The 27,947-nt window shown below is 46.2% G+C and overlaps 3 protein-coding genes across 3 annotated transcripts; all 3 read right to left on the bottom strand.

Moving 5' to 3' along the window:
- chrna9a (cholinergic receptor, nicotinic, alpha 9a) lies at positions 1-6,274 on the bottom strand. The gene is made up of 6 exons (XM_062552754.1): positions 6,229-6,274; positions 5,231-5,376; positions 4,363-4,517; positions 3,151-3,334; positions 2,316-2,673; positions 1-821 (listed from the first exon to the last, which is right to left on the bottom strand). Exons 1-6 carry the CDS (start codon positions 6,272-6,274, stop codon positions 1-3), a joined length of 1,710 nt encoding a protein of 569 aa, XP_062408738.1.
- Positions 6,275-11,301: 5,027 nt separating this feature from the next.
- rhoh (ras homolog family member H) lies at positions 11,302-13,912 on the bottom strand. Its single transcript, XM_062530644.1, has 2 exons — positions 13,677-13,912; positions 11,302-12,764 (listed from the first exon to the last, which is right to left on the bottom strand). Exon 2 carries the CDS (start codon positions 12,531-12,533, stop codon positions 11,961-11,963), a length of 573 nt encoding a protein of 190 aa, XP_062386628.1. The 5' UTR covers positions 12,534-12,764; positions 13,677-13,912; the 3' UTR covers positions 11,302-11,960.
- Positions 13,913-14,539: 627 nt separating this feature from the next.
- Positions 14,540-27,673, bottom strand: n4bp2 (NEDD4 binding protein 2). The gene is made up of 16 exons (XM_062530643.1): positions 27,306-27,673; positions 25,774-26,569; positions 25,552-25,676; positions 25,012-25,100; positions 24,742-24,818; positions 24,541-24,654; positions 21,538-24,002; positions 21,338-21,420; positions 21,062-21,107; positions 20,606-20,853; positions 20,289-20,413; positions 19,641-19,773; positions 19,295-19,462; positions 16,315-16,483; positions 15,768-15,891; positions 14,540-15,600 (listed from the first exon to the last, which is right to left on the bottom strand). The coding sequence occupies exons 1-16, from the start codon at positions 27,562-27,564 to the stop codon at positions 15,540-15,542; spliced, it is 5,082 nt and encodes a 1,693-aa protein (XP_062386627.1). The 5' UTR covers positions 27,565-27,673; the 3' UTR covers positions 14,540-15,539.
- Positions 27,674-27,947: the final 274 nt, after the last annotated feature.

Below are 27,947 nucleotides of genomic sequence, written 5' to 3'. Positions count from 1 at the left end.
TCAAGCTGCTTGGCCAATGACGAGGATACTCATGAGAAAGACCATGATGAAAAAGATCCACATAAAAAAACGGTCCATGACCTTTGCGACCTTCTTCCACTCGGCACCCTTGGCCTGGTGGGACCTCTGCTCCCTGAAACAGTTGGCTATGTACTCAATGTTCCGCACGACCTTCTGCGGCATTCCGCAGGAGCAGCTCCCGCGCACGGCCCCTCCGTTGTGATAAGCGTTGCTACTTCTACAAGCACTGTCATGGCTGAAGTCATTGCCTTGGCTGTAGCCGTACGCCTGGAGTTTCTCAGGGATGGACAGATCGCTGGCCTTCAGCTTCTCCTCCAGAGGGTCATAAGCGGGGATGTGGACGTTGGAGTCCCGCATGATATGTGGCATGGGGGGCTCCCGCCCCCTCCGCTCCCCGCCCCTCTGCGGTCCATTCCTCTGGACACGGCCCAGGCGTCTGTTGTCGCTAAGGTTGTTGTGGTGATTGTGATGGCGGTAGTTTCCATTGTCGTGGCGCTGGTTGTAGTGGCTGTTTCCATAGTGACCATTCTCAAGGTATTGGTTGCCATAGAAAGCGTCATCCTGATAGCCACCTGTCATGAACTCCTCGCTGTAGAGCTGGGTGCTGGAGTCCTCAGGCGAGGTGCAGTTCTCGCCCACCTCGTACACAAAACACAGCTTAGCCATGTAGTCGATGATGAGCACTTTGGCCCAGTGGGGAACAGGCTTCGCCTCCGCGCCGCAGAAATGGATGTTCATTATGAAGATGGTCAGGGACGTGGACGCTGTGATCATGGTCATCGTTGCTATGTAGTACTTCCCTTTGGGATGGACCACAGAGAGAGGGGGGGGGAGAGAGAATATATATTAAACTGTGATCATGGTCATCGTTGCTATGTAGTACTTCCCTTTGGGATGGACCACAGAGAGAGGGGGGGAGAGAGAGAGAGGGAGAGGGAGAGGGAGAGAGAATATATATTAAACTGGTTTATCAGTAGGGTTGGGTATCGAGAATCGAGAATCGATCGGAACCGGAACCGGCTTTCCAATATACCCGGAATCGTTCAAAAGTTGAAATTTCAATACCTAGTATCGATTCTCAGTACGCTGACCGGAAGATGAAACCGCTGAACACCAACAAAGAAGCATCCACCGGAAGTGTTCGCAACTGTAACTATATAGCCAATGGACCTTGCCCAAAACTTGTGACAATAGGCCTTACCCTCATAAGTTGCTTTTTATTGTTTATTTGCTATTCTGCACCAGGTTAGCCGAGTGGGAGCAAGACAACATGTTTAAGTATCTGCGGCATCATACACACATGTGTAGCCTAAATGTGTTTTCATGAGGTTTCATTACATTATAATATTTATATTCAAGTTCATAGATTTGCTATTTATATTGTAGTTCAAAACAGTCCTGTGAGAAAGTCATAGTAAAGTTAAAATTGATGGAGAAGGTCAGACTATTTCATTCAGAAAGACCGTTAGCTAGCTTATTAAAATACTGGTGTCCTAAACTTTTTGACCCTGCCTCTTAAAAGAATCGGAATCGAGAATCGTTAGGAACCGGAATCGAAACAACAAATCGGAATCGGAACCGGAATCGTTCAAATTCAAACGATACCCAACCCTATTTATCAGCCACCATCTTGAGCTCAGCTAACAGCCCGAGCACTGCACACATGCTTACCGATGAGCGGCACGCTCTCCGAACACTGCAAACACGCTTACACACACTGCACACACGCTTACACACTGCACACACGCTTACTGATGAGCGGCACGCACACACACACTGCAAACATGCTTACCGATGAGCGGCACGCACACACACTGCACACACGCTTACCCACTGCACACACGCTTGCACACTGCACACACGCTTACACACTGCACACACGCTTACCGATGAGCAGCACGCACACACACTGCACACACGCTTACCGATGAGGGGCACACACACACACTGCACACACGCTTACCGATGAGGGGCACGCACACACACTGCACACACGCTTACCGATGAGCAGCATGCACACACACTGCACACACGCTTACCGATGAGCGGCACGCACACACACTGCACACACGCTTATACACTGCAAACACGCTTACCCACTGCACACAGTCTTACACACTGCACACACGCTTACCCACTGCACACACGCTTACACACTGCAAACATGCTTACACACACTGCACACACGCTTGCACACTGCACACACGCTTACTGATGAGCAGCACGCACACACACACTGCACACAAGCTTATCGATGAGCGGCACGCACACACACACACTGCACACACGCTTACCGATGAGCGGCACGCTCTCGGAGGGCGGCATGCTCTCGGCCACCATGAGCTGGAAGACGGTGAGCGCGAGCAGCACGGTGACGCCGAGCGACACCTTCTCCCCGGAGTCGGCGGGCAGGTAGAAGCCCAGCGGCGCCAGGAAGGAGATGAGGAAGCAGGGCAGCAGCAGGTTGAAGATGTAGAAGGAGGAGCGGCGCTTGAGCAGCACCGTGTACGTGATGTCGGGGTACGGGTCCGAGCAGCAGCCGTACATGATCACGCTCTTCCGGGCCGGCATGCCGTGGCACTCCCACTCCACGTTCTCCACAAAGTCCGACAGGTCGCCGGACTCCTTGTCCTTGTCCAAGTTGATGTCCACCTGACAGGGTGAGCACACGGGTGATAAGACTTAGTCATCAGTAATTTGCTGTGTATTAGCCGCATTGTGTATAAGCCGCAGGGCAGAGTTTTATGCAGTTAAAAGAAACAAAACCATATTAATACCATATTAACTGACCCCGTGTATTAACCTCATAACCGAAGAAATTTAGCAAAATCAATGTATAATCCGCGGGTAATAGTAGGGAAATTACGGTAGTCAAAAAATGCCTTTTCTTTGACACATGACATTTGTCTTGTGCTGTAGCCACGCACATTAGCTGGGAAATGACAAGTAAATGCATGCTGTTGCACATCACTAACGCTTACTCAAATAACTAACTCTGTCTTTTCTCAAAGGTCCACTTTAGTAACTCTTGAAGATGAAGGAAATGGCAATAGTGTGTTTAAGGACTAGACTTTTGGACATAACGTTTCAGAATGCACTGATGGTGGTTTGTATAGTTTGGCAGTGTACCTGGTTTCCATTGTATGTCCAGGAGCCAAAGGTGAGGTTGCATTGTTGGCTGTCAAAAGGGAAGTAGGCAACGTCCACCTTACAGGAGCTTTTGGTGATGGCAGGGGAGTCCCAGGTAATCTCTCCATCGTAACGCAACACTACATTCGTCTCAGGAGGTCCATCCTTATTCTCCTCATCAGCACTTAGACAAATAACACACACACAACACACAAAACACGAGACAAGGAAGTGAGGACTGAATCTGTGTATAATGTGTATATGTGCCCCCATTCCATTCTTGAATTTGAATTGAGGTCAAAAATAGGATCTAGAATTAGAAGAAATGCATATGTAAGGGCAATGTTTTAACAATGAAGCTTCATAGTCTAGGATTGCATCAAACGCACAACATTTCCAAAGTAAGTTTCCCAACACTGTATGCACTGAAAGAATAGGGTTTTATCATCTACATCGGTCAAAATGTATTAATGCTTTGATCAAGAAATTCCAATGAAATTGACTGAAAGTTTACATGAAGTTATTATGTAATTTCAACGTCATTGTGTTTGGTGGCACAGAAATTTAGATGTACTTAGTACTGCTTAGTAAGCATTATGTAGGCTAAGTATTGCAACACCAATATTAAAGGAACATAACTTTGACTATTATTCGAGACTTCAATATGAGATCTTAAAACGAATATGAATATGTTGTGCCACAGAATTCAGATGCATCCATTGTGGTTGAAAACATGTGGCATGTAACCTCTGATTCTTTGAGTTTGTTTAATTTCATGTTTTGTGGTTTAGTAAATGTGAAAAAAATATTTTCCTTTTTCCGCTTACCTTGCTTGATTCAATTTAAAAAATGGATTACTCAATTGGAATAACTATTTGAACGCAATGAGGTTGTTCTATAGACTGTTTTATATAATTGTAATGTAATATAGTTTGATAAATTGGACATTTTTTTACAGCATATGTGAGATTCAACTTTCTGTTGCATGACTGTGGAATTGCCCTGAATTTAATTTCACTTCCTGTCATTCCAAATCAAATTCGAATTCAACTTCCTGTGGGGCGGAGCCAATTCAATTGAAATTCCAATTCTTGAATTGAATGGAGGCTAATTCAAAAATTTTGAATTTTGCCTGGTGTGTGTGCTTGTGCGTGCATGTGTGTGTGTATGTGTGTGTGTGTGTGTGTGTGTGTGTGTGTGTGCATTCAGTACTTGTTGTAAAGCACAATGTCTGGCCTCCAGACGAGTTCTGAGGGTATCCTGATGACCTCCAGGCCGTCGTACTCCTCTTTGTCCCAGCGCAGGTAGGCATCGTGCCACACCTGACGCACCCACAGGTACGTGGTCAGCACCTGGTTCCGCTCGTCCTAAACAGTCACACACACACACACACACACACACACACACACATAAAACCAGAGGACGAGCTGGTTGGGTCATTCAGCACCAGCACATATTATTACACATTATTTAGAATTTCAAGAAAAAAGATGATCATCCATCATCAGGTTTGTCATCTTAGCTCTCATACTCATGAACATTAAATTAGGCGTAATTAAGAAGCAACAAAGCTACATTCACAATTTGAAGGTTTAAACATTAATTGAATCGTTTGGGGTTTTTGCAACAAACGAGCAAATTATATTTTTCTGACGATAGAATAGATATTTTCTAGTTTTTTTAAAAATACATTTTTTTAAATTTATTATCAGCACATTCCATTAATTAATTAACATTAATTAGTTAATGGTATGCGTGAAATAATTAATCACTGGATACACAAACTCTATGACCTCTGCTCTATTTTAGGCTCAGCCCTATCACCCACCAGCCACACAGGTGCACAGGAGTCAGTGGCTTTAGCTCTCACTGCCACTGCAGCTGCAGACAGCCTGAAGCAGGTCACACTGGCTAGAGCCTGCGGTGTGGTAATCTAGCCCAGACTAGAGTAGCATGGCCACACCACAGCAAAAACACACCACATCAAGACCTGTCAGTCTAACGTCCACTGTCAAAGTCTTATCCTGTGTGTGTGTGTGTGTGTGTGTGTGTGCGTGCGTGCGTGCGTGCGTGTTCACACCATATCTTTGATCTGGGAGAGTGTGATCTGCAGCGTGACGTTGAGGGCCTTGTCCGTGTCGTCCACGGGCCGCAGCGCTGAGCTGTAGTTCTCCATCAAGTCGTTGAGCAGCTTCTGCGCGTAGCGCCCGTGAGCCCCGCCCACCCCTGCAGGGCACAGGAGAGGTGCAGGGTGAGGCACAACCACGCACACACACACACACACACACACACACACACACGTGAGTGCAGGGCACAGGAGAGGTGCAGGGTGAGGCACAACCACACACACACACACACACACACACGTGAGTGCAGGGGACAGGAGAGGTGCAGGGTGAGGCACAACTGCGCGCACACACACACACACACATACACACACACACACACAAATGTGAGCCCCCCGCCCACCCCTGCAGGGGACAGGAGAGGGACAGGAGAGGCACAGGAGGGGTGCAGGATGAGGCACAACTACCGCTGGGACTCTGGCACAGCTGCTCCCCTGAGACGTGTCATCAGGTTAAATACAGGAAGCTCAAGTGCCAAATCAAATAGAAGAGATGGCCTACAACCTGCTCCACAAAGTTTCACAATTCTCACCATGCAAACACGTACAAACTTACAATTAATAAAAACCTAACACATTATCATCCCTATCAGCTACAGTGACAGATAACGACAAAATACAAAAAACTAAATTATAGAATCAGAAGAGCAAAATAGAGACTGATCAAATGATAAAATCAGAAGAGCAAAATACAGGCTGATCAAATGATAGAATCAGAAGAGCAAAATAGAGGCTGATGAAATGGTCTTTCCTCCTTTCATTATTTTGTATTGAATTATTTATGGTTGCTGACGTCACCAAATTCCTTATTATCTAATAGTTGCATTACTAAACACTTTATCTCAAGTGAGAGAATGTTCTCAGTACAGTTAGGCAAAAGCATGCACACCAAACCGACGGAATAAAGTGGGGCCGTGCCGTGCCGTGGAGTCGCTGTCTGTTGTGTGTCTTACCTTTTAGCAGTGCGCTAATCCACACTAGCCACACGAAGATCTTCATCCTGCACAGCGACAAGCCCAATTGGTGTAAACACATACAGGACACACTCACTCACACCATCAAGCTACTTGAAGCTGGAGATATCCTTCCGATCTCATGCTGTTTGTTGGGAAGAAAAGTCTCCAAATGGACAGACGCACTCTCTCAGGCTCAACTGGAGCGGACTGCACAGAGAATCAGCTCAGGTATAGAGCTTTAGTCATTCTCCATGGAATAAGACCTGTGGATATCACATAACACGTACACACACACAAACACACACACACACACACACACACAAAAGGACAGACATTCTCACATAGCACAGAGCATCTGGTTTCTGCTGTGTGCAGTGTGAGTGTATGTGAGATAGAGTGTGTGTATGTGTGAGTGTGTGTATGTGTGTGTGTGTGTGTGTGTGTGTGTGTGTGTGAGTGAAGGTGTGTGTGAAGGTGTTTGTGTGTGTTTGAGTGTCTGCCTGCTGTCCATCACTAGGAACAGGTAATCTTACATGGTTTTGAGGAGACAGGTTACACACCATGAGTTTTAAAACAAGCAGTTGACATATCTGTGACACGCACAAGTATACAGTCACAAGGGGAAACTACTTTCAACCCATATATCACAGGAAGTGAATGTATTGTCTTTGAATATAATCTACATTTTAACTCAAGACTTAGTAAAGAACGTTTCAAAACTATACTATACTAAACTATAACTATCTGTTTTGAAAAATGTTACATGCTGTGTATTGCCAAATGTACTAGTTGGACCCTATATATGTAAATCAGAAGAGTATACTGTACTACACCCCCCTATGAGCAAATGAGGCAAATATGTTTAACATGTAGTGATGTTACGTAGTGCTCTTTTGACATACTGTACCCTCCCTTCCATGTCAGTCTCTCTCCTCTTCATAGAGAGCATAGAGCAGACATGGCTAAACACACAGAACTTGTTGTCGGTGCAACAAACCACCTTTTCCCTTTTGTACATCTCCCTTCCTGAGGATGGTTTCCCGTGCTAAATTGAATTGATTTAATCATATACAGTACGTATAGCTTATCACACACAGGCGATGCCAAATGGATGTGCATAGCTCCATTATTGGCCCTTCCTGCCCAGATCATCCATATGAGCATGTGGGGCGTCCGTATGAACTGCGGCGGCTCTGGCCCGTGAATGGGCCGTAGCTCTGATCCCTCTGATGGAGATTAACACGTGCGCTGCAGCAAGATAGCTAACGAGGTCACTGAAGGGTATGCTAAAGATACGGGCTGAAGTTAATGGCATTTTTTTTGTTATTGTGAACATCGTTAATTACATTTGTGAAAATGAATTACATTATCCTTATGATGCTTATGGTGTGCAAAAGATATCAAAACTCTCTCAAAAACCCCTCCATGAAACCCATGATTTGTTTTCCTGTGATCTGAAAAAGAGACTTGTGAATTGTCAGTACACTCTCGTGGAAATGATGTGCTACCAGAAATGCAAATAATAATGACAATATACGATTCTTATGATTCTGATTGAATCCACACACACTCTCTCTCTCTCTCTCTCTCTCTCTCTCTCTCTCTCTCTCTCTCCCTCTCTCTCCCCCTCTCTCTCTCTCTCACACACACACACACACACACACACACACACACACATATACACACACACAAATTCTGTGCATGAGACAGAAAGAGAGAAACATACCTCACTTAAGAATGTAAGTTACTATTTGGCAATAGAATGAGTCTTTGGACTGTGTGTGTGTGTGTGTATGTGAGTGTGTTAGAGCGTTCATGCGGTAAGAAGTCATCACAGGTGTTTCCTGCCTCAGCGAAAGAGCTAGGGCTATGTGGTAGAGTTTGTGAGGCGTGTGTGTGTGTGTGTGTGTGTGCGTGTGTGCGTGCAGTGTGTGCTTGCCCGCACCCGCTTGTGTGTGTGTGTGTGTCTGGTTGGGTTACTGGTAGAATCTTACTGAAGAGACAAAAGCATTTCACATTAAGAGACAGACAAAGACAGAGACCACAGCTTAAACTAGGCCTAGAACAGTTATTTGGCACCGTTGGGCTCTGGAGTTGTGGCAGCATTGTCTAAACCCCCCTGCAGACACAAAAGGATGCTATACGTGACCTGAGTTCTATAGTCTCTCTTGAGTTGGGCTTCAGCCTCACTGTTCAACCACGTTATGATAGTAACACTGTTGTACATGTTAAGAGATCTTTAATCAGAAACATCATTTGGATGCTATATTGTCATGTGAACAACCAATAAACACACTTGTCTCTTGTTGTCAAGTTGTACGGGCTATGCCCTATAGTACATCTGAGGTCTGGGATAACTCACCAATCAGAGACATCGTCTATCAGTGCAAGCTTGGTTTCTGGTCTTTGCATAGTTTCTGCAAGCCTTTTAGATAGCTTGTCAGTTTTAGATTAGAGTTTTAGATGTAAATCCTTACTGCTGTTTTATAGATCTAGCAAGCAACGTTAAATGTCTATGTAACATAACAAACCAGTATACAGTATGTGGGTGATACAGGCATCCGCCTCACAGATCTGTTTTATGCAAGGGGGGGTTTAGAGCTGGTGGTATGTGCATAAGACAGAGAAGGTAGAGTGTGTCTCTGCTTTTTCCTTAAACCACATGAGACAAAGCTACACATCTTCAATCCCACATCCCTCTGCTCGTCTCAACTCACGTTGTGGTTGTGACAGAGTTCTTCTGAAATCTAAGACAAAATCCAACCCTGTAATCCTATCTTGCGCACTCTTAGAACACTCCACCAAATTACAATCCCCAACCATTTCTGCTGCTCCCTCTCGGACATGTGAGCTCTCCATGGACATTTCAGAAGGACACAGCCCATCCGCAAACATGAGCCTTCACCATAGCTTTCACCTGGCAAAAAGTTCCAGTTTGAAAATAATTCTACTTCTGCAACAGTATTCAGGTGCTGTGGAGCCTTTTGCGGCTGAACCGAGCATCATCTGAACCAAGAGCAAGCAAGTGACACTCGCACTTGGTGAATGAAAGCGTACACTATTTATCTACTTCTGTATTTATCATTACGGTCTTTTGTTGTTGTGACACTCTCAAAAATATGCTATAAAGCTGGAATATGACTTAAAACATGTTGTTAAGATATCCTCTACCAGGAAAAGATTTTATAAGCACACAATTCATATACGGCACAGACCCACTGTCCATGGGTCAGCCATTTCTATTATTACAGGATACTTATTTTTAGAAGGGAAATGTAGGCCTACACCATATTGATGGCAACAGCACATCCTGAATATATGTTACTGTAATTATATAGCATGAGTGTGCTCATTCTGCCCACTAATGTTCTGCTCGTTCTTGGTTTACTGGCCTGGATACATGAGAAGGAACGCGAGCTCAACTGCAATTAGCAGACTTGAACTGCAACATTCTATTATGGGAGGACCATCACTCAGCTATCCAGTTCTGAGCACCATGGAACTCCCATGATCCCTCTCTCTGCCACTGCATCACCTCTCGCCTCGCCTCTACCTCACAGCAGCGTGGAACTAAACACACTAAACTTCTCCACCACATCACACATGAGCTGTGCACTGCAGGCTACCTCACCTCAGCCACCGCTCACAATGCTGTTAGCCTATACAATACACATTATACTGTTAGAGGATGTTGAACTTTTTACTCACAAAACGGACGGATACACTGTCACATGAAATAAAAGAAATCAGCATTAAGAACATATTACTGTACGTCTGAACACATCACTATGTTCTACTTCATTATCTTCTCTTAGAATCATAGCACAACTTACTCAACTGAAAGATAATATCTATCTTCAGGACCTAGAGCTCTGAGGGCCTCCTTCAGCAGCAGTGGCATTAATTACCTTATTTACATAGACTGTAAAAAATAGGCTATTTACGACAATTCTGTCAGGTTGTATGGAATTATGTGACCTTCAGAAGCTATGGAATTCTTATGAATAATCATTTCCATTACAAAACTGCACACGCAACATGAAACAATCCCATTCAGCTGAATTACAGTTCATAGAAATCTGTCTGTAAAAATTAAAAATCCTTCATCACATTTAGATTAGGCTAGCGCCTACGCGTTTCGACTCAACTGAGTGTTCTTCAGGGCTTCAGGGTTAGTTAATTTTTACACTAAATCGGTGTGCCTCGGACCTCTGACTGCCTTTTACAATTTTTTCACCAAGAAATTTCACACAGGACAGTCACAGCTTGTCTAAGTGCATTTAAAAACTATTTCTGCTTCTATGCATCAGCATATTGTCAGTAAATGTTCAGTTACCAGTGCTCACGGCTCACTGCTCACTGCATCACATTCAGTTCACTAAATCAACTGAATCATGAGCTATTGTAGCGGGCTTCGCTCAGTTTTTTTGGCCAAACTTTTGCGCAACATCAAAGAAGAAAAAAGGGCACACTTTGCATGCAATAAACACACATGTGAAGACAAAGTGCCGCCTTTTTTCTTCTTTCAACACTGAGGTACAAATCATGATTTCTGTGTACCATGGCCCCTACTAATCAATAACGATGCAGATATCCATATGACATACTGCAACATTTTATTATACTTCACTACTAATCAATAACGATGCAGATATCCATATGACATACTGCAACATTTTATTATACTTCACTACTAATCAATAACGATGCAGATATCCATACTATGACATACTGCAACATTTCATGATACTTCACTACTAATCAATAACGATGCAGATATCCATGACATACTGCAACATTTTATTATACTTCACTACTAATCAATAACGATGCAGATATCCATATGACATACTGCAACATTTTATTATACTTCACTACTAATCAATAACGATGCAGATATCCATACATATTGCAACACTTTAATATACTTCACTACTAATCAATAACGATGCAGATATCCATACTATGACATACTGCTAGATTTCATTATACTTCACTACTAATCAATAACGATGCAGATATCCATACTATGACATACTGCATTATACTTCACTATAAAGTGTGCTAAACTCAGTGAAATAATTACTCTCTTTATTGAGGTGAGAAATCATTTAACTCCAAAAAGACATATTTCTAAAAATCATATAGTGCTTTCATGAAAACAGGAATATTTGAATACTTTGGTCCATTCTCCTTCCGTAACATTATACCAAAAGCATTACAACAAAAAAGTCCAGTGATGACATTTCTGCTGTTGATTATGTTGTTTTCATTTAAATGCAATTGTATCCTGTTTAAACCCTGCATGGGGAATCAATCTATGAGTATTTTACATAAAACTATGCTCTGAAAATGAAAGTTTAATTCTGTCGCTGCATTCACAGATTGATTTAAACAATGAATCTGATGAATATTACTCAATCGCTCTTCAAGAACAGAGTCAGTCTTGAGATGGAGTTTCACTAGTGGAACAGACATGACAACATTAGGGAGTTCGAAAGTGATCCATAAGCGTTTAGGCTCATTTCTCTTCTCAGTAAAACTTGCTCTCCACGTTCATCTGAAGATCAGTTGATTTTAGTGTCTATAACCATATAAGTGGAGAGCTGTGAGCGGAGCTCTGAGCATGCTTGTGTTTGACACTGACATCTCAATGGGGTCCGCCAACCAGTCAGGGTTAGGAGGTCTTGCAGAGGTCATAGCTGAAGAGGCGGCGCGACCAGTCAGGGTTAGGAGGTCTTGCAGAGGTCAAAGCTGAAGAGGCGGCGACGCGACCTCTTCTTGGACTGGTTGACCGCTGTCCGCACAGCACACTCAAACACCTGCTGCACACCACGGTTGCTAAGCGCAGAGCACTCCAGGTAGCCCCGGGCTCGGATCTCCTGGGCCAGCCGCTTCCCATCTGCTGCCGAGTAACAGTTGCCGCGGTGAGGGCCCATCTCCCGCTGGTCCGTCTGCGTGGCCACCACGAGCACCGGGACGCGAGGGAGATGCTCTCTGACCTCCGCCATCCACTTCTGCCGCACACTGGTAAAAGATGGCGGCTTGGCCACTGAGTAGCAGAGAAGGACCACATCTGCCTGTTGGTAGGACATGGGCCGCACATGGCGAAAGGTGTCATTTCCGGCCGTGTCCCACAAGCCCAAGCTGATCTGCACACCGTCCATGAACACCTCTACTCCGGTGTTGTCATAAATGGTGGGCTTGTACATCTCTGGGAACGTCTCCGAGGTGAAGCGCACGAGCAGAGCAGTCTTGCCCACCGCACTGTCCCCCACCAGAACACACTTAATGGAGTTCATGATCGACACGCCGAGGAGGAACCGGCCACACTACCGTGATCTTTAGTCCCGCGGGGAGAGCTGGACGAGAGCTCAGAGGCAGGGGTCAGTGCTGCACATGACGGACACTGCCTTGTCCAAGTGTCGTCTGATCAGTTGGTTAAAATGTCAAAAAAAAGTCAAAGAGCAGACGCTCAGCTTGGCCCTCACAGTGTTCCTTTTGGCATCTTGCTTCACGTAACAGTCAGACACCTGGAGAACGAGAAAGCGAGAGAGGAGAAGGTTTGAGATAAAGACTGTTTAAAAAGATGAACAATTCAAAAACATCAATGAAGCGTAATCAGTGAACAAAATCTGGCATTTCTGCTCTCTGCAGGGACCTTGTACACATAGTAGAAAACAGATGTCGCAGTCGTTAAACTGAACGACCACAAAACATTGATATGCTAAATGTAGCAGTGCTTTGCAAAAATGTTTGTAGGCCTAATCATAATCTCTGAATGTAAAAAATATAAAGTGTGTCAAAGAGGCATTTTCTTATAAAAGGTGTTTTTTAAACCGAATTGTTTCATAACCTTATTTGGTGAAATTGTGAGGAACTGTTTCTGTTGCGTTCCTACTTATAAGTTCAATGTTTGTGGTCTTATTGCATCTCACTGTTGTTGTTTTTTTTAAATGTGCTATTCAAATAAATTGGCATTGACATTAACCAAGGACATATAGGAAAGGGATAACCTACTAACTGAACATAGCATAATGGAAATAAAATAATAATAATAAATAATAGGCTTATCCAAAGTGACGAAACATACATTCAAAGCATCCACATACTTAAAGGATGTTATCAATATACTTTTAAAATGAATAGATCAACAACATGCAGTGGTTATTGCTATTGATGATTGTTGTTAAAACTTTACTTTGGCTTTTCACCATAACGCGTCATCACTCACAGGCCAAACGAGATACGTCTGTAAGATTACAAAAGGCCTACTAGGTCGAACGCTCGCACCATTTTGATTATCTTCATACCAACATAAATTGTGGCCTAATAATGTAAGTCTTTCAAACAATTACAAATAATTGCTTAACTTTGTGAAAACAAAATAGGCCTGGCTTATTAGCTAAGTTTATTAATTAAGTTTACAAGTAAATTTTTCTTACCACTTCAGTGTTCGATGAACAAACTTCTTGAGAAACGGACAGATGAAATATTGGTAAAATATTAGGCCTAAATTATCAAAATTATAAGCCCCTTTATACACGCTGAAAGTCACACCGGATTTCACTGATTAAACTGATAAACACTTCCAGTGAATTTAACCTAATCTAAAAATACCGGCGATTATGTAGCCTAGTCGTTATTCACAACGCGAATGAAGAGACTAGGCAATGTATCACTTCCATCTGATATAAAGGAAGTATATTTTCTTCAAGAACTTTTGTGTGCATCCGCTGGGGCGTGTGCATCACTGAGGCGGGGGTGTTTTTTTTTTTTTTTTTAAATCTGTATCCTTCTCTCACACGTGTCTAAAACTGTAACCTAAATGGCTGAAATGACATGAATGTTAACATTACAAATAACACAACAAAATGGACTATCAAATAGGCCTACCTTAGGTTGCACCTTCCGCTAGGCCCAAGTTCACTTTGGAGCTAAGTAAAATTAGGCTAAATGAGTCTTCCATAGCCTACCATATTTCTCAATTTAGCCTACAGAAGAAAATGACAAGATGTGATAGGCCTATAGACTAATGTGATCCCACAGTCTGGCCCTCTTCAGTTGCCTACTGTAGACCCGAATAGTAGTAGGCCTACCAGGGCCGTGCGTTACACGTCTATACTGCTCTCTACCGGCGTGTGGTGATATGACATCTATACAGTAAGCTGGGTCCATACTTCGCTCTCGTCATTGCAAAGACCGTGACCTTTTCGTGCCGAAACTTGATAGCCGTGCGCGTGTTAGTCATTGATTCCGCTGAGTTGTTCACTTCCATCACAACACGCAAACTGCGTAGTGGCAGCCTTTTAATTTTGTAATTTTAATAACAAAATAAATCCCCATTCAGGCAATACAAAATATATATGTAATTTGTTAAAACACATTTTCAGCTTTAAAAAAATCAAGTTATTATGCCTTGATTACATGAGTATAAAACGAGAAAGTAAGGATTTACAATTAACCTAACAATTTCATTGAAACTAGAATTACATTCTAATAAATGCCCATATCAATTCACATTGAGGTTTAACAATAGACCAGATAAAAATGCAGTCAAACCATTAATAACAGGCATTGCCGCGCTAAATTTGTCAACGTGAGAAGAGAGATCCCTTTATACATCTACTCACTTTCACTTAAACACACACAAAATAAAATATCAACTATCAAATATCGAACATTTTTGTACACAGAGAAGACATTCGTTTGCCCTGAGAGTGTCACCGTTATACATAGTCCCTAAAAGAACATGTGCAAAAAAATGTTTCTAAGTGTACACAAGAAACTATCTGGTGCACACCAGACACTTAAACAAAAAAGATTTTGCCCTTGTCCTCTTAAGGTTGATGAGTTTCTGGTGAGCGTGAGAACGGTTTTGGTGTTTAAGAAGTGTTTAGCAGTTTAAGAATGTGCCCACTCTGCACAGGTGAAGACACCACCAGTCTTTTATATCCACAGCAGTACAAGACAATCACAGCTATTCTGTGAAGGCAGATTAACATGGTGCAAAATAACACTACGCAAAATATTTCACAGGCTCTCCTTCCAAACAAAATATTCACGCTCATCCAGAAATGTCTCGGGCGTACTGTGCACTGGAGAGTGAGGGAGAGCCAAGCGAGACGGCTAAAGGAACCTCTTCACACACAGAGCTGACAGCTGCTCCGCCCTGGGAGAGCAGGCCTGGAGATCAGAGCAGCTCCAGCCACAGACATCAGCATCCGTTTGGAGGAGAGGCAGAGGGGAGGAAGAGGAGGAAGAGGAGGCTGCGGGGGTGAGGGGCCCACGGCAGCAGGCGTCGTCATTCATGCTTTTAGCTCCTTCTGCAATGAGACTAGAACTAAACCACCATTTGGCTCCGTAAACCTGAGACAGAGACAGAGAGAGAGAGGGGAGGGAGAGAGAGAGAGAGAGAGACAGACAGAGAGAGAGGGAGAGCACACAGAAGACATGTCAGTGTACAAGTACCTTTCTTTCCTGTTGTGAACTATAATTAAGTTGTCTAAGTGCTTGTGCGTGTATGCGTTCATTACTCGTAATGCTTGCTCTTGAGATAGTCGATGACAGCGGGCCTAATTCTGGCCACTCCCCCTTGGCTGCGGTTTCCTCTTCCTGTGATGACTGACAGTTGAGGCTTGCATAGACCCTGTTTGTACTCTAAGCAAACATAAACGGTATTTCAGTTCAGCAACACATTTTAAATAAAAAGTCCTAGGACAAATCCACCTGAAAAGCCTTTACAATTAAGAATACCAAATAAATGTCAATGCCAACAGTCTGCAGATATCATACAGATGGTGTACAGCTATGACAATGGCACAACAAGAAACACAGTAAATGAGCCTTAAGAAAGAGAAGGGACATTTAAATAAACTATTTTCACATGGGAGTAGATGTACTGTAAAAGGCTACCAGGCAAGAATTCCAGGAGAAATAAACATTTAAAGCTCATCACAAATAAAAAATGACAACCTAACAAGAGCCAACCCTTCACTGCCCCAAACCACAACTCCTCAGAGCACAACTGCCTCCTCAACTGGCTGTGAGGGCCTAGTGCTATCTCCTCCTGCATGTGCGCACCTGTGATTTTCTCTTTGAGGGTCCGCTGGAGGTGTTCTAGGGCCTCACTAACGTGGAGGCCGTGGAGATCTAGAACATTCTGTGGCAGAAGTGAGGCGTTGACTCGCTCAAAGATGCACAGTGCAGCACGATGGTTCGCCTCGCGCATCTTCTGACCATGCAAATGGCCCTGCAAAACACAACACACACACACATACACACATTCTGCTCATTCCTGTTTGATAATGTATGTATGTATGTATGTATTGTTATGTGTCTGCAGTGCTCCTCCTGTGGTTTGCTTGTGTGCTGTTCATTGCGTCTCCCTACAGGTGGGCCAAGCACAGGTGTGGCGTGGATTGGCGCACGTGTGGGTCTGATTGATTACTTCCTGGATGGCCTTTAAGATCTCCGTAGACCTGGACGTGGAGGCCGCCGCTTCTCCTCCTCTCCCGCACCTTTTTGGCCATTACTTTCTTTATGCATGACACCTCATCTCTCACACTGCATACACTTTCTTTTCCCAATCCAACACTTATACTAACTTTACTTAACCTACGTTGTAAATACTTTATCTTAAAATAAATATGTATTCTTTTGGCAAATTCCACGTGGTCTTCCCTCTCTGGTTACATAGCCTAGTAGGCAGGTTGTAACAGTATGTATGTATGTGTCTATGTAGGGAGCATGTACTGTATGGCAGGATGCAGGTCTATTTCAGGTTGCGAATAATCTCGTCAATCAGGTCATGTCACTCTGGTCCTTTTGAATGCGTCTGTGCATGTATCATCTTGTGTAAATGTGTGTCTGACTCACTCTTTCTTCATTTCTTTCTCTGTGTGTGTGTGCGCGTGTGGTGATGGTGTATTTGAGTGTGTGTGTATGTGCATGAGCTTTGAGTGTGTTACTGTGGTAGCCAGTGTCTGCCACAATGAATGACAAGACACACGTCAGAACACAACAGGAAATTCCTCCACAGCATTAAACAGATGGTGAGAGCGCGAGCCTGCATTGGACTAAGGATAAAGGGAACGCTGCTATCGCTAATCACCCGGGCTCTCATTCTATGTACAGAAATGCTGTTGTATAGAAGAGTACAGTCTCCACTTTCCTGTTAAGACTACAGCTCACCAGCCAGAAGATATGCCTAATATAAATACAAACATTCATGCATGCTGACAGATTTGCTTAAAAGCTGTGATGATGTGTTTTTGTGACATCCCTAACACCCCTGATGTTGTTGTTCTTAGATAAAGATCATAGGGAAGTACTAATGCTTAGCCTAGAAATCTAGAAGCACCCTAGCGGCCAAAAATATTTTTGCCTAGCAGGATGGTCTAGGGTCGCACCGTTGAGGCCAAGCCTGCGTTCGACTCCAGGCCAGCCTATCCAATCAGAACGCTCTATCTGTGTACGGAGTCCTTGAGCCCGCCTTAGCTCACATTCGGCTTCTGATATTGACGCCAAGGGGCTGGACCATGCGTCCTCGTTCGACGAGTTGGGTGTGAGACCGTGTTGCACAACCATAGAGAAAAACGACAGATGGATGAGGCTAACGAAGCGCACTCGTTTGAATCGGCTTTGGAAGAGTTAGACTTGGGCTTTTCTTTGAAGGTTGAGCAGAAAGAAGCACTCAAGTAATTAGTTTTAAAGAAGGATGTATTTGCCGTTTTGCCGACCGGCTACGATTGGTCACAAATGCTGGCCTATTACGTGCAGAGGCAGTTTGAAAGACAACTTTTCATCCCACCCACAGGCTTCAGCTCTGTGAATGGTCCGACCCCAGACTCTACATTTCTGTATAGTTTGGCTTGCCAGGCTAACTAATGCTAGGTTGTGTTGATGACCAATATATTGACGTTACCAATATTCAGCCTTCTATGATAAACTAAGGATCAGTCCATAGCGGCAAAGAGGAGTGATTTAGGCTTTGCATGTCAGTAATGGCAGCCTGGGGCATATTCACAAACCATGAGTGCAGGGGTGGGCAACAGTTAGACTGAGGGCCACAGCTAGTTTGGCAAAGTAGGGCCACACATTGAACGACTAACATGAAACATTGATACATTAAATGGTACACATTTGATGCAAATGATGTATTACGTAAGGGATAATCAACGACGCGCCGTGCGTTTATAGCAAAATAATGCACGTTCGAAGTGGTAATAAGGACCCGACGCCGCAGGCATTATTTTCCTATAAACGCACAGGGCGCGGAGTTGATTATCCTGCTTATACCACTGCTACTATCATTTTCGTTTATATTGCCGCTGTCTTAGATACAACGTTGCTGTTTTTACCGTTACATTCACATTGGCGAATTGATATTCAAGTGTAATAAGCCCAAAAAAAGGAACTACTTCATAGCCGTGCGGTATATAGAAAAATAATGCACGTTCCGAATAGCGCATCACAATAGGAAATTTGACCAAGCAGTGGTATAATGTAACTCTAAGCCGTGGCTTACACATCGATATTGCAAACTTTCTTCAGCTATGAGGTTAATATATGCATTATATGAGGTTAATATATGCATTATATGGGGTTAATATGGTTTCTTTTAACTTGCAGAAAACACTGTGTTGCAGCTTATACACAATGCAGCTAATACACAGGAAATTACTGTAGGCTACCTCTCTGCCAGCCTATTTTAAGAGCTAACATTTTTTGGTATGTCCATCTGACCTAGGCTACTCTTAAGGTTCCAATAACTGGGTTTATTTTCAAGGATTCTTCTTCTTATTGACTGCACAACATTCCACTCCGCTGCCTGACGTGTCTGCATTAGTGGCTTATGATTGACAGGCCTGTCTAAGAGAAATTCCAAACAGCTAGCAGAAATCTGCGTCATCTCAGCTGTACTAGGCAGCCGTGCTGCGGCGATGTGTTAAAACATGCATTTCACCTCTGGACACATGTGAGGAAAGTGATTGGTGGGTTCAACAAATAACACATTCAAATGTGTGTGGTAGTTCACGTGTACAGTATGTGAGTGTCTCACCTGTTGAGCGTAGAAGCTGGCCACCTGTCTCTTGCCACGCCTGTAGGCCTCGGCTGCTTTGCTCAGGCACTCCTGCTGCTTGAGCCTGTGTAGATTGGCCTCCGCCCGCAGATCCTGATACTCCGGCTCCTCCGTCTCCTGGAACACCGCCTCAGCCTCCTTCTGTTTCTGAACGCCCACAGACACACACACACAGACACACACACACACAGACACACAGACACACAGACACACAGACACACAGACACACACACACAGACACACACACACATGAGTGTAAGGAGAACTGAAAAAGACATGGCGAGACGTTTTGAGGCATTGTGAGAGGAGCAAAAAAGAGACCAACCCTTTCCTTGCTGGGTGTTCTTGGTGTGTGAGTGTGGTTGTGCTGGATGCCAGTGTCTGTTGCCACAACATTTTTGACTGGCCCCACATCCAGAAGACAGTGCAGGTATTTCTCAGTCTGCTCCAGACTGTAACTGTGGTAAACAACAGAGTGAGCTCAAGTACACGCTGAACACTAGTGCAGGGCAGACTCAAACACCAGCAATAACTCCCAGTCTGCTAACTCCTGTCATGTTTGACTGCATTAGAGCAAAGGTTTGACCGCTTTGTGAATAGCACCTAAGAGAAAACAAACGCACTGTGACTGCCTGTGGATGATACTGTACATAGTAGAGTACCACTTTGGGGAACTTGACTGTTGCAGCAATACTAAAGACTGTTGCAGCAATACTAAAGAATATATTTACAGCGATCAACAGAACAGAGTTGCATACTTCATTGGCTATTGGCTATAGTTGGCTATAGTTGCCAATTATTTGTTTGATTATTTGATTCATAAGAATCTATTATGACTCAACAGATCTCACTACCACCAAGTTCAAAGGTCAGACTTGGCCGTAAGCATGTGTTTAGTGGTGTAGGAGAACGGCAGTGGAGAGCACATCTCTGGCAGTGATGTCATGGAGCACTGAGATGATGGCTGCCTTACTTGTTGTGTCTGAAGATGTCTTTGAGGAAGAGTCTGTCGATGGTGGGGAAGAGTGAGAAGAGCTGCTTCTCCTTCAGCATGGCGGCCCCATCTCTCAGCTCAGGATCCCAGTGGCTCAATCTGCTCTAAACACACACACACACACACACTTCTTACTCACAAAACGCACATGCCTCACACAATGTTGGGGTCATCAGAATGTGTGTGTGTGTGTGTGTGTGGTGGTGATGGTGTATTTGTGTGTGTATGTGTGTGTGTGTGTGAGTGAGTGTGAGTGTGTGTGTGTATGTGTGTGTGTGTGTGTGTGTGTGTGCTACCTTCTCCTGTATGTCTTGTAGTGCCTGCTCCTCTGACATGATGTCCCGTAGAGACACGTATGGCTGGGACAGATTCCTGTGCTGGAGCGTCCTTAGCGTGATCTGATTGGCCACCACTGGAGCGTCTTCAGTGTAATCTGATTGGCCAACGAGAGATGCGTAGCCATCGACACCAATCAGAAAGTGAGGTTTAGTGCCGTCCGGTGGTCTGGACAGCCCACTCTGTGTCTCTCCCCAGTGGACAGAGCCTGGGAGAATAAGCAGGAAGCAGCAGAACAAACCACGGATCCATCAGTGACCAGAACATAACATGGAGGAGGCTGGCCATTTCATTAAAAAGTAACTCCACCATGTCTAATTGAGCTTGTGTTTGAGAGAGAGAGAGAGAGAGAGAGAGAGAGAGAGAGAGAGAGAGAGAGAGTGTGTGTGTGTGTGTGTGTGTGTGTGTGTACGTACTTTCCTGTAGTAGGTGGTAGGAGAGTGAAGCTTGTCTCTGCTTCTCCTGAAAAGACACCGTATTAAGATGAATGCTGTCAGTGTGACTCACAGGGCTAATAGACAGTTCTCTGTGCCTGAGATGATCAAAGACATTCAAAGACAATATAGAGAATAGTCTTTCTTGACGTCATACTGTACATGGCAGAGCTCAAGCCTGAACTCTATCAGGCCAGCACTCATTATAGTTGTGTGTGTCTGCCTGTGTTCGCATGCAAGACCTCTGTCTCTGCTCACCTGGATGGTTTCTTTCCACTTTTGATGTAGGAGTCGAGCAAGGTTCAGGTCCATCTTAACAGAACAGTCATCTGAGAACTCCCCTTAAAAAGAGAGAGAGCGCATGAGAGAGAGAGAGAGAAAGAGCGAGCTTCACTGCATTGAGCTGCATACCTTGTGTGTACAGTGTGTGTGTGTGTGTGAGGGGGATGTGCGCATACCTGGGTTGATGCCAACAGGGCCAAACAGCTCTGTGAGTTGTAGCGCCAGCTCAGTAGGCAGTTTGAGCTCCAGAGTCTGAATGTCCAGCGGCTTAGAGCCCTTTGTCCTCTCCTTTCGCCTCTCCCTCTCTCTCTCCTGCTTCTCCCTCTCCTTCTCCTCCTCCTCTCTCTTGGTCAGCTCCTCCAGATGAGACAGGATGGACTGAGTGACAGCGTCCACCTCCTCCACTCTTCTCCTCGCGTCCTCCTCTCCAGCTCCCTCTCCTCCTCCTCCTCCTCCCTCTTCCTCCTCCAGGAATCCCATGGGCCATGCGGACGCTTCAGGGCAGGCGTCCAAGAGCAGGCATGTGCCGGTGCCAGCGAACTCAGACAGATGCCTCAGACTCTGGGCAGACTCCTGCTGCTGCACAGCCTCGTGTGACTGGCTGGTCACTGTGGCTTGGGCTGCTGGTTCGTGTGACTGGCTGGTCACTGTGGCTTGGGCTGTTGGCTCGTGTGGGCTTTTGGAGTCCTGCTTGGGCTGCGCCTCGTCTCCAGCGACCTCTGACCTCACGCATGTGCCGTCTGCAGCCTCGTCCGCTCTGCTGACCCTCGCGTCAGCTGGGTCACCACTACGGACATCTGCTTCCGTGTCTTCTCTCGCACTCGCTGCGATTCCAATCCCGACAGCTTTGACCTCCTCTCTTTCACTGTCCTTCGCCTTCTCTCTCTCCACCTCATCCCTCTCTTCTGCCCTCTCCCTCTCTCCCTCTTTAAGCCTGCCCAGTTCATCCTCATCTTCACTTTTGTCCCCCTCCTCTTCCTCACGGCTCAGTCTCTCTCCAGAGTCCAGTAGCAGGTTGGTGGTCCACTCCAGGTCTTGTTGGCATTTTTCATACAGGTCCTTTAGCGTTTCCACGGTAACGCCTGTAAAGTGGCGCATGAGGATGCTGAGGCCCTCGTCTATGGTCCGGGCCTCCGTCAGCTCCTCCTCCTCCACCTGCGCCCCTCGGTCGTGGGTGGCCCGTCGGACAGGACACGCGCTCGCCGCCTCCGAGACAGCGGGGACAAAGTGTGATGCGTTTCCTGTCAGGACCTTCTCGCCAGCCCCTTCCCACAAACCCCCGTGCTCCAGCCGCCACAGCAGGGCAAAGTCACAGGGCTCAGTCTGCGTGGACATGCTGCAGGATGGAGCCTCCTCTATGGACGTGTCCTGCGTAGTTACACTCCAGGATGGAGCCTCCTCTATGGACGTGTCCTGCGTAGTGACACTGGAGGACGGAGCCTCCTCTATGGACGTGTCCTGCGTGGAGATGCTGCAGGGTGATGCCCCCTCTATGGACCTGTCCTGCGTCGAGCACTCAGGCTGCGGGGGCGACTCAGTCTGTGTGTGCTGGGGTGACACTGATGCAGGCGCCTGATTGGTGAATGTGAGAGCTAGTCGGACGGATTTGCCCGAGCGCCGGCTAACTCTCCTCTTTTCCGAGACATGACCGCTGCCTGACGGCTCTCCATCCTCTCTTCCCTCCAGCCCTTTGGCCTCACTCACTTCCTCCAGCCCATCCTTGCTCTCTCTCATCTCCTTCCCTTCCCCCTTCCTGTCCCTCTCCAGCTCCTCCTCTTCTTTATCACTCTCCTCCCCACTGTCCTGTGCTCTGTCCTCCTCTCTCTGTGCAGCTCCCAGCTCCTCCTCCTCCTCTCTGCTGGGGTTGGGCACGTGCGTGGCGTCCTCGCTCAGGCAGCCGGGTGACGGCGGCTGGGTGTCGGGCCCCGAGCTGGGGCTGCTCTCCTCCTCGCTGTCAGACAGCTGGATGGGGCCGTCCACCTCCACGTCTCCCTGCAGCAGGTCCAGCACCTTCTGAAACGCGGAGAAGTCTGGCCCACCGCCAGCGTGCCTCACCTCGGTGGTGCCGCCGGCGCCATCTTGGCCCTCGTGCGCCTCCTGGTCTCCGTGCCTGCGGCTGCTGCTGCGTCGGCCCCGGGGCCCCTGGCTCTCGCAGGGCCAGTCTCCGATAAACGTGAGCGGAGCTCCCAGCGCATCGCCCGCCCTGGCCGCCTCCCCTTGTGCCTCCGCGCTGCCCGCAGCAGCAGTCTCTCCGTCACTGCCCGTGGCGCCGGCCGCCTCCAGCCGCTCCCGTGTGGCCACTGAGCTCAGCGCTGCTGCAGCAGCAGGCTGAGGACGCCTCGCTCGGTCCCTCTCCCTCCGCTCTCGCTGACCGATGGACTGACCGAACAGCGCAGGCAGCTCCACGTGCGAGCGCTGCTCCATGTCCTGGGGGTCCTGATAGAGATCCACACAGTCCAGCAGCTCAGGGGGCTGTCCTATGAAGAAGCTGCGCACAGGCACAGACGACACGTCGGGAGGAGGGAGAGAGACAGGAGGAGGGAGGGAGACAGGAGGAGGGAGGGAGACAGGAGGGGGGAGACAGACAAGAGGAGGGGGCTCCAGCAGGTCTGGCCGCGGCAGGTGACAGGTCACAGGAGGCCTGAGAAACAGAAAACTGGGATGAAGACGAAGATGAAGATGTATCCTACATCGAAATGTTATTCTTCTGCTGCACCCATCATAAATGAAAACTGGGATGAAGACGTATCCTGCATCGAAATGTTAGTCTTTTGCTGCACCCTTCATAAATGAAAATAAACAACTTAAACATCTGTATGCTCTGGTAATCCCCCCCCCCCCCCTTTTACTGCATGGCTGGTCCTCTCCCATGAGGCACCAGCTTGTGGGATTACCAGTTTTAACATGGCTGAACTCTCCTCACTTTTGATCCAAATGAAATAATTCCGACTCACTCAGCTTTCATACTTCTATATCAAGGCAACAAATACCATTTGTACATGTGTAACACAAAGACAATACACAGCAGACTAAATTCCCTCACTATGAGCTCTATGAAAAGAGATGGAGCTTATCTGATAATGTAGTCCGTTATTACTACTTGAAGATGCAGCCAGTAAGAGCCTTTGGGAAAAGCCGAGAATATGACATTGAATATACAGTATGTGTGGGGTTCTCACTCTCTGTGAAGGTCAGGTCGTGCCGAGCCCATGATGGAGTGGACAGAGACATGCTTATCATAGCTGTCCAGCATCCGTCGAATCTTCTCGCGATTCACACCGTGCTTTGTGTGTCTGCAGAGGGAGAGGGACAGTTCTGATATGGTGTGTAAGTGGGCCTATGAAGCTAACGGTGAGGCCAAGAAAGGATCAGATTCTTACTTCTCCAGCTCTCGGGGCTTGAACTTCCACCACGTGTCTGGCTCTCGGAACACAACTTTGTATTTCTGCTTCAAGGCCTGACAGAAATACAGAAATGAAAATGGACTACAGGCACAAGTCATCCCTATTTTGCAATGGTGACACTATATCGGTATGTCTGTCTGTGTTTGTGTGAGTGTGTGTGTGTGTGTGTATGTAGAGCGAGAGAGAGAGAGAGAGAGAGAGAGAGAGAGAGAGAGAGAGAGAGAGAGAGAGAGAGAGAACGCTCACCATGGCCACATAGGGTCTCATCTCCCAACTCTGCAAGTTAGTGTTATCAATGATGACAGGACTCTGGCCCCTCTCCATGGCATCTTTAGCTGTTACAAAAGAATTATTTACAAACTAAATACCAACATTGGTATTGCAAGGGCCTGTACTTGTATGTCCACTCTGGTTGGATAGTTGGACAGTAAGACATGCATGAGGCTGAAGTACACTGTGTACACTGGGGGGTTGGAACATCACTGTAATGCGTGGGTTGGGGTTGGAGTATCATTAACACTTATTCATTTAGCAGACAGGTTTTTTTGTTTTTTGTTTTTTTTAAAGTGCCTTGCTTAAGGGCACAACGGTGGAACGCTGGGAAATTAGCCAACAGCTTTGCTGGCTACGGCATGCTAGCCCAGTTCCTTAGCCACTATGCTGCCTCCACCAATCATATGCGCCACCTCGGGGGGAGGGAGCCGCAGCATAAGCTTGAAGCAGGTTTATCATAGGAGCGCAATCTTGAGGGTGTGGCTGCTGAGGATGTGGTGTATATTTTCGTACCTCTCTCATGGTTCCACTCATGTGCTGTTCCCAGCTCCGACGGGTCGTAGCAGTAGTCTCCATTGCGACAGAAATATTCATCTGTGCTTAAAGACACGCCCCCAGGGTTGTGGTCCAACAGTGCCCTGAGCACAAGACACACATGTTGCACTTCTCAAGGATTGTGATGTGATAAAGACAACTTGTTTATATATCAAAGAACACACACACACACACACACACCTGGCTAGAGTTGACTTGCCGGATCCTGGAGCTCCTCTGAGCATCACTAACACCCTGCCTTCAAAGCGGTGCCTGTGGTTGTGGGTGGGGGCAGTAGTGGGCTTGTTGCCGTAGACGGGCGGTTGATGCGTGGCCCATGAGGTGGGGATGGTTGCCGTGGGTTTTAGAGGAGCCTGGCTGACGGACGCATAAGTGGACCAGCGGGCAGCGAGGGTGGGATTCGCCACCACCGGCGTGATGAAGGACGGCCCCTCTGGACGAGGGTGGAACTCTGGTGCCCTGAGGTTCCAGGGGGCTCCCACCACACGAGGCTGCTCATCTCTGCGATAGGCCTGGAAGGCTGAACCGCTGCCCCCTAGGCCAACAGACCCCCCAATTAGGTGACTGAAGTCCAGTCGATCGCCCCGATCAACTGAAGTAGCCCCGGCAGCAAAGCTTAGCTCCCCCACTGGAGAATTTCCTCTGGTGGCCTGTTTTTGTTTAGGGTTGGAAGTCTGGTGATGCAAACTGGTCAAAGTCTGCTGTGGAGGGAACTGAGGAGTTGGGAGAGAGCACAGAGGTACAGAAGTAGACAGAGAAGATGGTTCTTCTGACTGAGGGTGGCGTGGGAGTGCACGTGGTGTGTGAACTGACAAGGTACTGGAGTCTGTAGTTTTGGGCTGGGAGGACATGGATTGTGGAATGTCAGGATTTAAGAGGGCTGCTGCAATCTCAAAACCAGAGACAGGAGGTGGCAGAGTGGGTGCACCCTTAGCAGCATCAGAGAGTTCCAGAAGGGAGTCCATTGCATTCTCCACTGTGAGAGTTGGTGGTAGAAATGATGAGAGAGAGAGAGAGAAAGAGGGGTGGAGAAAATGTAAACTGTCAACAGCTTAAACAACACACCTGGGGGGTATTCCAAGTATGTGGTTTAGTGGCAAACCTGGTAAGTTAACTCAGAGTAAGTGGTAAACCTCCTAATAGAAGAGCTGTACAGCTTTATTCTCCTAACAAAACAACGCCATTAGGCTCTTGTAGGAGGTTTACCTCTTACTCTGTTAACTTACCCAGGTGTATGAATCACTAAACCACGAACTTGAAATACCCTCCTGACCATATGCTACATGATTAACATGACCTTAAAACAGTCGTGCTATATCATAACTATCGGTACGCTGATGTGTAGGGTTTCAATGTAAGCAATACTATCTAGTTAACTCACGTTACGACCACTTGTAACGGCAACACGTTTACTCTAAGTAGGCCTAAAGACTAAGATTATCATATTCTTTCTTACTGGCCATAGTTGCTGATATTGCTCTGATTTTACGCTGCAGTGGCAAACAGTGACACTGTGACAAACGCGCAATGCACAAGGCAAATATAGGCCTGCTCTGCTCTGCTCTGCACTATCGTTCTTCCTGAAACTGTCACGAGGCCTGCATACCTGCACCACCCCTTTCTAGTAGGCTGACCAATCAACCGTACTGGTGTTCGCTTACATAAAGTTGACCATTCAGATGTTGATATCAGTGGCGAATAAGCAAACTTACTATTGAAATCACACTCCGTCAGTACCATGTGAATGACCTCGGGGTCCAAATGCGAGAAAACCTCTTCCATGTTTCTCAGTATATGTTCCCTGTCAGCGAATCCAAGAGCAGTAGAGTTGGAAATGCCATATCCAGAGTTTGGTTCACCCTGTGGGAAAGGTTCACTAGACCCGTAAACACGACTGTCGTTGCTCCGGGACTCGTTTAGCTGTCCAGGAACCCGTGCAGGACTCTGCCCATTTTTTCTCTTTTTAGGCATACTGATAGGAGCCCCAGTTTACCCTTCATCCAGTTTTCTCCACCGTGCACTATTTACAACTCTCAGTAAAAGCAAGAGCAGGCGAAAGCCTGTATCGTCACAGACAGGACCACGCAACCTTTCACAGAAAAAGTATCGTGCATTAGTACGAGCGCCTCGCGCGGTTGGAAATAAAACAGTGAGGCAAATTGAAACATTTAGATGAAATCGTGTTTTAAACATGGCTTGTTTGTTTCACATAGCCGAAAGGGATAATAACACATTTCTAAACTAAATCAAGTCAAATATTTTGAAATGCCCCCTAATGCTCTCTAATAAATTGTATTTAGGCTATTAAAGTCAGTAAACAGATAACTTAGATGTGAATGACTGAATGATTCGTA

Source organism: Sardina pilchardus, chromosome 2, assembly GCF_963854185.1.
Source record: "Sardina pilchardus chromosome 2, fSarPil1.1, whole genome shotgun sequence".
NCBI lineage: Eukaryota > Metazoa > Chordata > Actinopteri > Clupeiformes > Clupeidae > Sardina > Sardina pilchardus.
The sequence above is the reverse complement of the archived record's forward strand: the minus strand, read 5'-3'. Positions and strand labels throughout refer to the sequence as shown.

Excerpts from the sequence above, each read along its gene's own strand:
- chrna9a (XM_062552754.1), bottom strand. The coding sequence starts at position 6,274 with ATGAAGATCTTCGTGTGGCTAGTGTGGATTAGCGCACTGCTAAAAG. Across the intron at positions 4,518-5,230 it reads TCTCCCAGATCAAAGATATG|GACGAGCGGAACCAGGTGCT; the intron begins GTGTGAACACGC and ends GTGACTGTTTAG. Across the intron at positions 3,335-4,362 it reads GACATTGTGCTTTACAACAA|TGCTGATGAGGAGAATAAGG; the intron begins GTACTGAATGCA and ends TATTTGTCTAAG.
- rhoh (XM_062530644.1), bottom strand. The coding sequence starts at position 12,533 with ATGAACTCCATTAAGTGTGTTCTGGTGGGGGACAGTGCGGTGGGCAAG.
- n4bp2 (XM_062530643.1), bottom strand. The coding sequence starts at position 27,564 with ATGCCTAAAAAGAGAAAAAATGGGCAGAGTCCTGCACGGGTTCCTGGA. Across the intron at positions 26,570-27,305 it reads GACGGAGTGTGATTTCAATA|TGGAGAATGCAATGGACTCC; the intron begins GTAAGTTTGCTT and ends CAACTCTCACAG. Across the intron at positions 16,484-19,294 it reads CCAGCTTCTACGCTCAACAG|GGCCATTTGCATGGTCAGAA; the intron begins GTGAGACACTCA and ends TGTGTTTTGCAG.